Below are 11,553 nucleotides of genomic sequence, written 5' to 3' on the forward strand. Positions count from 1 at the left end.
GGTTTACATTTATTAATAGGACGTATGAAGAATGAGTTAAATTATCCTGAGACATTTTTTAATATAAAATGACAGTAGATGTTATTGCCAAAAATTATTCTATATCTGTACAGTGCAAATGGGCCATTAGACCTAAACTCGGAGACGATAAGCCTGGAAAATCCTCTGCCAGTAGAAATTCAATATTCACAAAGGCCACGCACGGCCTACGTTCATCCTAACTTATTCAGGTTATGATCTCGATTCCAAGCCACTTGTGTAAAGTTTCATATGAGAGTTATTATTAATGTTAATACAGTCCTTAGTCTGGAAAACTTTTGTAACTTTCTAAATGTAAGAATTTGAAACAGTGACTGTATGATTTGAAATTTATAAATTGTCAGCCTTTCTTGCCATTTTAAAAACTGGAGTTAAAGAGTTATTATTTTATTAATGTTTGTAATTAAATGATAATAATTTAAACTATAGAGAAATTTAGTACAAGGACACTACTTATTTCTTGCGAAATTTCTTCTAGTAGGCCCAGTTCTTCTTGTTTATCATTTAGATTTAGTAACTACTAAAAACTAGTTCCACTTGTTTGTCTATTATCTTCTTCTTGTCTAAGCACTTCGATTTTTTCGTAACAAAAGCAAGTTATTTTCAATCCGTCTCTAGATCAGCCGAGACATCATATCTTTATTGTATATTTCATTATATAGAGCAACATAACCACAGGATTGTAACTTTATACTGATGTGCGGCTGTTATGTAAATGCTTCTGCTGGATACTCCACTATGGATATAAACTTTGATTACGACAGCCGCATCTGAAATATCAGAATTATTATACGGTATGATGATGAGTTCTGACTCGTGTCCGTATTGTATTTACAAGCTTACTTGTATTTTTCGAATGGTATAATAAAACCACCAAGTCTTAAGTAATACTATCAAGTATAATATTCGCTACATAAAAAACTGGTTTTTTGTAGTGCTGAAAATCAGTCCTTGGAAGAAGAATGTACAAATAAGCAGACAAAATCTTGGAAATAGTTTATACTTCTTAAAAAGTTTGAAAAAAAACCTATCAATCATACATACTTAAATAAAGTATGTGTAATGCCATAGGGTCTAAAACAGTACAAAAGTAAAACGTTCCACAAAGCCTATAAAATCGTTACATAAAGGCGGCCCGGGTCGCATACAAACGATACTCAGATAGCTGGGATGTCACGTTACACAACAATAAAGCTGTGCCCTTTCGACCGTATTGATCCAAACGCCTATTTATTTGGTCTAGCCTCAGATCGTTAACTTGCCTAATCACGCCTCTTAACCCGGAAGAGCAAAGATAATATCAGAATTCAGGTTTATATACCGATGAAAGACAAAAAACCAAAATTATTAAACAATCCCCTGAAACAACACTATATTTCTAAATACTACATGACTGTCGAGTAGCTAATGGAAGGAACACATAAACGTCGGAGTCCAATTTCCGTCAAGTAATAGAACGTTTCTGCTTCACGTGATTGGACGTGACATCGTTACCTCTGTCTTAACTGGATAACAGTCTAAGGAAAAATTCATTAAAATGTCATTATCTGCTCTATAAAAACGTTACAATTTTTTCCATCCGTTGCTCATTCATTGCAGCGTATCTAACTTATCGAATATTTTAATGGACTTGTGCGTGAAATGAAGTTTGTTTATAATTATTAAAGAATTATAACGTCGTATTATTTCCTTTTTAATTAATGGAACTACTCCACCAAAAAGCCATAGGACAGCTGTAGATTTTACCTTAGAAGAGCGAGAGCTCAAATACACCAACATTTTTAAGTGTAACCAGTTGTTGGTACCATTTTTCCAAGTCATTTTTTCAACAATAATCAAATGTTCTCACTATGATAGTCTGCCTTTACAGCCTCATGAGTGACTCTCATCAGGGCATCAGTCGTACCTACTGTGAACTCAAAATATCTATATGTGTAATCAGACATTCAAGAAACGCTTCTTAAATATTAGGAGTCAGATCGTTAGAGTTAACACTGCCTGTTTACAATATCGGCGACCGAAGTCATACGACAGCTAGATAGCGGGGTTATCGCCCAGTCCAGCCGGCGCCACTGCACATGCAGAATTAGTATATGCGTCACACTTCGTCACGTCTATTATGGTGTCTGTAAACGTCTATAATCGTATTTCCCTTTTCGTCCTTCTTTATTTCCTTGATTATCTCTTTCAGATTACCATTTGGAATAGATATTTTTATTATTTTTGGAATTCCAGAGTTATCAGACGGCGCAATCTGTGCTACAAAAACAAAATGTGATTTTGGTGTGTCATACGCGTTCCTGAATTTTATTTATAATTTTACATTAAGTTCACATCTATGGACATATTTCGTTCCGTATATCATACGGAATTGAATTTCTTATATCATTCGTATGGATTTGAATATCTCGGGTCAGACCTGTCGGCCCCAGCCGAATTTGCTGTTGTTGACACTATACATGCGTTTCTCACTTCGTCCTATTTATTATTATTTCCGATTCCATTCTCAGCTGTTGTCATCAAGCGATACTGGACTAGTAGTACTACAAGATTTCTTAGTGATTACGGTCGGATGTTCACCTGGTTCAAACCCACGTTGCCATTATATTCTGCTCAACAGGCTTTGTTTATAGATAATGCGTCAGTATGTATTTGTAAACTATTGCAGTTGTGTTTTACTTCTCGCCCTTTGGGAATTTCCTGTATTTCAATATCTCTTATTCTTTAATACATTTCTTACTGACTTGATATCTTTTTACCAAAATTGTCATTGTTATCAGCCGGTCTAGCTACACTACTATTGCAACAAAATTTGTTATTGGTTCGTCATCAGCATTCGTCACATCGTCATGTTAATCGCAGTCTTCTTTTTTCATCAAAAATCTCTTTTTACTTTAAGAATCCCTTTTTAGCAACTCATCGCGGTTTGATAATAACATCACTTTAAGATGACAGGGTTATCGGCTCAACGCAACTAAAGTAGAATTTGTTGTTTTTGGTGATTCACATGCGTTCACCACATCTCCGTGTCCGTTATCGTCAATAAGCTTTTTAATATTTTTACAAATATTGTTTATTTCTTCAAGCATTAGTCATGTTCACTTGATAGTCCTATCTTTTATAGAATAGAATCTTTATTTTCTTTTGATTTTTTTGTGTCATGTCGATGAGCATCGTTCCACACTCTACTTTTATTTTGGTCTTAGGTTTTCAACAATTGCAGTGTTTCTTTAAATAAATCATGGTCCCTTGACAATACATTGACAGTAAAAAGTTTGTGAAATATTTTTCACAGCATATTGATATTTAAGTAGATGCTATTCTTGATTGAAGCCAGATACTTACCACAGCACATAATTCACCATATGAACGATTTAACGATTCAAATTTCTCTACATAGGATGCTCCACACTTCAATTGACTAGACACGTGCAAAATTACAGATGAGAACGCCAACGTCATAATAACTATTAATCTAAGAGCGAGTATAGCGATTGCTCGGCGCGAAACAATAGTAATAAACGCTGAACACGCTCGTTGACATGTGTTTGATGACAGTGCACGTGCCGAACCAGATTATAGTGGTTTAAGTTTGCAATTGATCCCAATCAAGGCTGCACAGCCACGTCATTGATCCTAGTTACCCAATTGTCATTAAAAGTTCACCCTGCTGATGGAACGCCTTATACATCGCGAGGTCCAGAGCGTTTAAGGAAAAATTTTGGTTGCTTCCTCGTTCCTAAATACATATATATATAGTCACGACACCCTTGTGGGGTAGACGGAGCCAACAGTCTCGAAAAGAATGAAAGGCCACGTTTAGCTGTATGGCTTCATGATGGAATTGAGATTGCTAGCCCATCGCCTACAAGGCGAATCCCAAGTTTCTAACTTTCCCAAAACTTCTAAGCATTTAAAAAGCTTCTTAAGTTTAGTGGTTTCATGAAATGTTAAGAGCCCTAAGTAAACAACATAGTTACATTAAAGTTTAGACTACTACGTCTAATGCTCGTCAGTAAAGCTATAAAATAAATATTGATGATGTTAGTCCATAATAGTAGCTTCGTTCATTGACCTTTGTAATATGAAATGCTGCTCATATTATAAAAGTGAGAACTAATTAAAATCGTGAAATCTTCCACTCAAGTTTGACACTTCATCCAATTAATATCCATTACCGAGTGATTGAGATTGCGCTGCCAAACTTATCAAATTGGTATCCGGTAATGTACGATACGGTACATTCATTAAAAAGTCTAGAAAGCTAAAATTATGCATCATACATACATACATAAAATCACGCCTTTTTCCCGGAGGGGCAGGCAGAGACTACATCTTTCCACTTGCCATAATTCCTTCGCTTCGTCCACATTCATAACTCTCTTCATGCAAGCTCGGCCGTTTCGGGTACTTGACCTGACCCTTTGCCAGGACGTCCTTAATTTGATCAAAATACGTTCGCCTAGGCCTTCCCACACTCTCCTTGTATATCTGCTTAGTCAACCTGCTTTCATTCATCCTCTCCACATGACCAAACCATCTTAACTCACCCTTTTCTATTCCTGCAACTCCTGTTACTACATCTTCTTTCACATCACAACGTTCCCTCATAAGTCTAGAATATTAACAAAATCCGCATGATATTCGCTATTCCCAAACTCTTTCTTCATTCAAACGACGAGTTAAAGATTATCCTACTACTATTATAAAGGCGAAAGTTTGTATGGATGTATGGATGTTTGTTACTCTTTCACGCAAAAACTACTGAACCGATTACCATGAAATTTGGTATGTAGGTAGCTGAAGACCCAGAATAACACATAGGCTACTTTTTATCCCAGAGTTCCCGCGGTATTGATAGGGTTTCCATGCGGACGAAGTCGCGGGCGGCCTCTAGTATATTATATGTTTATGTAGTTTATTACTGTTATGTATTTATTTAATTGTTCCATGTTTAATTATGTAAGTATTAGCATGTATCTTTAGTTAAATGTTATTTATGCACACGCCATACCGCTCCAAAATTCATCTTTCCTCTCATGGGTCTACTGGAAGAGATTTCTTTTGTAATAAGTAGCACCTTTGTACTATAATAACTGTATTGAATGCTCCTGTTTATAATTTTGTGCACATAAATAATTAATAAATAAAATCCATTGAACGTTCAAAGTTCAAGCAATTTAAGATTAAAATTGTTTTATTTGTTACAGTTGACGAGAAGATCTTCTGCTGCCACGGCGGCCTCTCCCCCGACCTGCAGGCCATGGAGCAGATCCGGCGGATCATGAGACCGACCGACGTGCCGGACCAGGGTCTGCTGTGCGACCTGCTGTGGTCCGACCCGGACAAGGACACCGCCGGGTGGGGGGAGAACGACCGTGGGGTCAGCTTCACGTTTGGCACAGAGGTGGGTTGGATATTTATACAGTGTTTGCGCCATGTTGTCTTTAGAAAGACTCATCTTAAGCGGAAAGCGGACCTCAACGGTGGGTATGACTCCAAAGAAGCAGTGATGAGAGAAAGAACTTTGCAATCTCAAGGGTTTATAGTTGATGAGACAACCGGTAAAGACCTGACACTCTCTCGTCAGTGACCTCCAGGCCATGGAACAAGTCAGGTAGATAATGAGTCCGAATGACAATAGACTAGGGATAGCGGGGTGGGTGATAGTCGGAATTCAGCAGACTCCACTATTTAATGTCGTTAGCAGAAAAAAAAAGACTATAATGTGTTGTAAAATTACCTAGAAATCAATCAATGAATTGAATAGGAGAAAAATAATAGCACTGGAAAGTCCAATGGGTCTTATTTATATAAATTTGTCGTAAATCGTCCAGCAAAGAGACAGCTTTCAGAGATTTGGATCAAAAGCGAACTGTTGTCCGCGTGACTTATAAATAGCAAGGCAAACATGCTCTCACTGATTTGGCTACACGTGATTACGAAATTAGCTCAAAAACTGCACTGGACACGAGAAATTTTACCCAGTACGTGTACATCACGCCTTGTTTTACCGCATCTTCTTTTGCTTTATCTACGTACATATAATCGCGCCTGTATATCCCTTGCGGGGTAGTAAGACCCAGCAGTCTTGAAAAGGCTGATTATTCAAAATTTTCATCCATCTGGTCGCCTACAAGAAGTATCCCAAGCTTTTTAGCCTTCCCCTTAGTCGCTTTTTGCAACATCCGTGGGAAAGATATGAAGTTAAGAACCACACGGAAGTACAGTGTCTTTTTTCATACAAGATTTGAGTGCGTTTGACCTTAATCTGCTGGTGGTAAGCCAGATGAGACCTAATTTAGTGCACGCTAGCTCAAATAATACCTATTCACTCTTGCCTTGAAAATCCACAAGTTGTATGTATTGGGAAAGAGTCATAAAAGTTTCTTTTTCATTTAAACTGCTGAAACAACTACTGCCCCACGACTCTTATAAAGTATCTAAATCATGTTTTTAAATACTATTTTCACGTGAAGAAGAGTACTATTATATCTCCCGAGGTTCTAGAAATTTCTACGTCACGTGCCGACATCTGATAACCCCGATTAACACAGTAATTTGTGTTATCTTTCAATTAAACGTGATAATTTATTTGCTTTGCTATAATTATCGCTTCCTGCAAAAAAAACGAGACATCCTATGTATCTTGTCTCTTCTTGGATGTCTCCTCTGTGTCTTTCTAGAATGTTTCACTCTTCCCATTGCACCAGACGCCGCTATGCTTGTGTTGACAGTGACAGTTAATATCGGAAACATTAACCATAGTTAATGTCGGAAACATTTATCATAATTAATGTAAACTTTAAGATAATGCTATTGGCATTAAGTCCGTCTATTGTACTTAACAAATTGTAAAAGGTTAGGTACACGCTTAAGAATATATCTATACATATAATAAAACAGTAAAAATATTTTGTCTGTACATTTAGTATTTTTGACTGAAATGGATAGAGACACTTAGAATGAATAATAGAAAGCAAAAAATTTTTTTTCTTATTTCCGGTCTGTTTGTCTGTATGTATGATCCCGCTTAACTTCAAACTTTCACCAATTGCTCTGTTTTAAAAAAACATTTAAAGTTTGTTTCATCAAAATCGGTTCACTAAAAAAAAAGTTATCGTCATTTGAATGAACTCAAGGCATGAGTTTGCCTGCAAATAAATTAACGCGGAAAAATTTGAAATTTACGCGGACGAAGTCGCGGCCAACAGCTAGTTATTAAATTTTATAGACTTATAATACTAATAAATGCATGATGAGAAAAGAACGTTCTCTGATTGGCCTGGGTCTTGGATGTTTATCTATATAAGTATTTATTAATATTGACCAGATGACATCCTGCAGAACATATTTCATAAAACATAAAATTCTTACCTTAACATCTATATATATTCTAGAAGCATGCAAATTTGTGAGGAAGCATGAGGCTCTGTATATACGAAGGATAAATAGAAACAAAAGAAATAATAGAGACCTCAACATACTAGAAAGACCAATCACTAAAATGAAACTTGTTTCTTCCAGCCCTCATCATATGGCTATAAAAATATATAACCATATCCCGAATTATATAAAAAATATTAAAAAAATCCCTATATTTGCGAAAGATCTTAAAAATCTACTCGTAGGTAAATGTTATTATGATATTTCTGAATTTTTCGACGATAAATTCCCTACCAATTCACTTTGATTTCTTTATTACAAATAAAGCGAAAATCTGTAAATCAAATTTAATTTGTAAGTAATGTGGCAACTAGTTGCCCTCATGTTTGCAGTGCCCTTGCAGGGCGTCACTTGTACCTACTATTTATTTAACAACTTATAACTTGTGACTTGCAATAAATAAATCTGAAATCTGAAATCTTATTATAAAATATAGTATCGTTGAGTTAGTATCTCGTAACACAAGTCTCGAACTTACTTCGAGGCTAACTCAATCAGTGTAATTTGTCCAAAAAATAAAAAATAATAATAAATGTACTTATTTTAAATTGCAGGTGGTCGGCAAGTTCCTGTCCAAACACGAGTTCGACCTGATCTGCCGCGCCCACCAGGTGGTGGAGGACGGGTACGAGTTCTTCGCCAAGAGGCAGCTCGTCACGCTGTTCTCGGCGCCCAATTACTGCGGCGAGTTCGACAACGCAGGTCAATATCACATACATCTATCCTACTACTATTATAAAGGCGAAAGTTTGTATGGATGTATGGATGTTTGTTACTCTTTCACGCAAAAACTACTGAACCGATTACCATGAAATTTGGTATGTAGGTAGCTGAAGACCCAGAATAACACATAGGCTACTTTTTATCCCAGAGTTCCCGCGGGATTGATAGGGTTTCCATGCGGACGAAGTCGCGGGCGGCCTCTAGTATCACATACATCTATACATATAATAAAACAGTAAAAATATTTTGTCTGTACATTTAGTATTTTTGGCTGAAATGGATAAAGGGACACTTAGAATGAATAATAGTGAGCAAAAATATTTTTTTTTTTTTTAATTTCTTGTCTGTCTGTCTTTATGTTTGATCACGCTTATCTCCGATAGTACTGAACTGATTTACTTGAAACTTTCACAAATTGCTTTGTTTTAACTCAGAAGAACATTTAAAGTTTGTTTCATCAAAATCGGTTCACTAAAAAAAAGTTATCGTCATTTGAATGAACTCAAGGCATGAGTTTACGCAGAAAAATTCGCGGACGAAGTCGCGGGTAAAAATGAAAAATGTTTTATTCAGTACAAAAAATACAGAGTTTTCTACAACAGTTGCACTGACCGTCACACTAGGATTCCCTGTGTCGTGGCGACCAGTGTCTTCCCCTTAAATTTATTAAACAATTTTAATTTGTGTTTTTTGTGGATGAAAGCGTACGTTAAATAGTAATTGTAAAGTATTCTTACATATAATTGTAATAAATAAATAAATAAACACAATAAATATAAATATATACATTAGAAATACATGTAATACATATATACATAACAACATGCAAATATTTAAAATATATATTATATATATTAAACATATGTTTTATACATTATATATATTATACATAAAATATATATATATATATATTTTTTTTTTTTTTTTTTTTTTTTTTTTTTAATGCATAATTTCATATGACATTAAGTAACAAGTTCTCCGTCTCATTGTAGTTTTTAGTCATTAACCACTTGCATACAGTACGTCGGGTAACAGCTAGTACATACATAAAATCACGCTTCTTTCCCGGAGGGGTAGGCAGAGACTACCTCTTTCCAGGTGTCACGATCTTCTGCATACTTCCTTCGCTTCATCCACATTCATAACTCTCTTCATGCAAGCTCGGCGGTTTCGGGTACTTTTGACCTGACCCTTTACCAGGACGTCCTTAATTTGATCAGGTCAATAATACAAACCTTTTTTCAGTTAATTTATGTTTTCGTCAGGTTCCAATCTGTGCCGTGTGGTTCTCGGCACCAATAGAAAAAAAAGAATAGGATCGCTCCATCCATCTTTTTTCAGTTAATTTATGTTTTTGTCAGGTTCAAATCTGTGCCGTGTGGTTCCCGGCACCAATAGAAAAAATAAGAATAGGATCGCTCCATCCATCTTTTTTCAGTTAATTTATGTTTTCGTCAGGTTCAAATCTGTGCCGTGTGGTTCCCGGCACCAATAGGAAAAAGAACAGGATCGCTCCATTCATCTTTTTTCAGTTAATTTATGTTTTCGTCAGGTTCAAATCTGTGCCGTGTGGTTCCCGGCACCAATAGAAAAAATAAGAATAGGATCGCTCCATCTCTTACCCACGGACGTTGTAAAAGGCGTCTAAGGGATTAATAAATTTGGCGGGTTTTTAGGCGGTCTGTCACTGTTTGAATGTCAACGTCATCTTTAAGCCATACAGCTGAACGTGGCAAGTGATGTGACGTCAATTAGTGATACCCTGTATGCAATTTTGATAATAAATCCATTCTATGGACTCTTGGTTTGGTTGACTGGAAGAGATTGCTTTAGCGGAAAAGTCCGCCTTTGTACCTCTTAACATTTTTTCTTTTTCATATCTAAACTAATATTATAAAGCTGAAGAGTTTGTTTGTTTGAACGCGCTAATCTCAATAACTACTGGTTCGAATTGAAAAATTCTTTTTGCGTTGAATAGACCATTTATGGAGAAAGTCTTTGGGCTATATAACATCACGCTGCAACTTTAAGGAGCAAAGAAATAATGGAATATGTAAAAATAACGGGGAAAATTATTCATCCTTGAGGGCTTCATTGATGCCGAAAATAACTATTCCACGCGGACGAAGTCGCGGGCACAGCTAGTTAGTGGAGCAATAAAGAGTTTATCTGTCTATATATAAATCTACATACATACATATGTATGGTCACATCTATATCCCTTGCGGGGTAGACAGAGCCAACAGTCTTGTAAAGACTGATAGGCCACGTTCAGCTATTTGGCTTTAAGTTAGAATTGAGATTCAAATAGTGACAGGTTGCTAGCCCATCGCCTAAAAGAAAAATCCCAAGTTTATATGCCTACCCCTTAATCGCTTTTTACGACATCCATGGGAGAGAGATGGAGTGGTCCTATTCTTATTCTATTGGTGCCGGAAACCACACGGCAGTCTATATATAAATCTTTTTTTTTTAAATGTCGGTTGTTGTGTCGCCAGGCGCGCTGATGTCGGTGGACGAGACGCTGATGTGCTCGTTCCAGATCCTGAAGCCGGCCGACAAGCGCAAGCTGTACTCGGGGCTCAACATGGGCCGCCCCAACACGCCGCCGCGGGCGCAGCCCAAGAACAAGAAGAAGTGAGTTCCGTGCTACCATAGCCCTAGCCTTACGGGGACGCCGTTGCTCGGAGGGTTCACTAGCTCTCCAGCTATAACCCCACATTAAGTTCTCTGTAAGACCCAATGGTTGACTGGTAGATAATGCTTCTAGCATTAAGTCCGCCAATCGTGCTATACATTTTGTATTTTGTGCAATGAAGTTTAAATAAATAAATACATAGGTTTAAAGAATTTATTCTCAAAAAGATTACAAAATCCACTTACATGAGAACAAAAGGGATAAAAGTTCTTAAAACTAAACAGCAGTCCCGTATTTGATTAAGGGTAATATCCAGGGTATATTATACATTTTTTTTTTGGTTGAAAGATGCCGATAACAAGCAGAAAGAATAAAGCTAAGAACAAACAAATACTAAAAACTAATTCTCATAGAGTGAGCAGTTTTTAATAATATAGTCACGTGTTATTATCTGTTTTATTTTATCGTAAGGGATAAACATGTAAATTTGGGATTCCTCTTTGAGGCGATGGGCTAGCAACCTGTCACTATTTGAATCTCAATTCTATGTACCAGTGGACCATTTGCCCTCTATTAAATTATTTAAAGTGCACGAAATTTAGGTCATAGATTCCATAGTAATAATGAGTCATATTAGGCCCGAAATATATTTATATTTTTCACATTTTTGAAAGCTCAACTAGTCTTAAAAACGATTGTAGAGGTAA

General features: G+C 36.4%; 1 protein-coding gene across 1 annotated transcript in view; it reads left to right on the forward strand.

The window, feature by feature from the left end:
* The window catches only part of LOC106133244 (serine/threonine-protein phosphatase alpha-2 isoform), a 41,162-nt gene that overhangs the window by 25,880 nt on the left and 3,729 nt on the right, over nt 1-11,553 (forward strand). Inside the window, exons 5-7 of the mRNA XM_013332897.2 lie at nt 5,250-5,446; nt 8,040-8,187; nt 10,707-10,845. Of these exons, the coding sequence (XP_013188351.1) occupies nt 5,250-5,446; nt 8,040-8,187; nt 10,707-10,845 (484 nt within the window). The remainder of the gene's footprint in view (nt 1-5,249; nt 5,447-8,039; nt 8,188-10,706; nt 10,846-11,553) is intronic.

This window comes from Amyelois transitella, chromosome 22 (assembly GCF_032362555.1).
Source record: "Amyelois transitella isolate CPQ chromosome 22, ilAmyTran1.1, whole genome shotgun sequence".
NCBI classification, from domain to species: Eukaryota; Metazoa; Arthropoda; class Insecta; order Lepidoptera; family Pyralidae; genus Amyelois; species Amyelois transitella.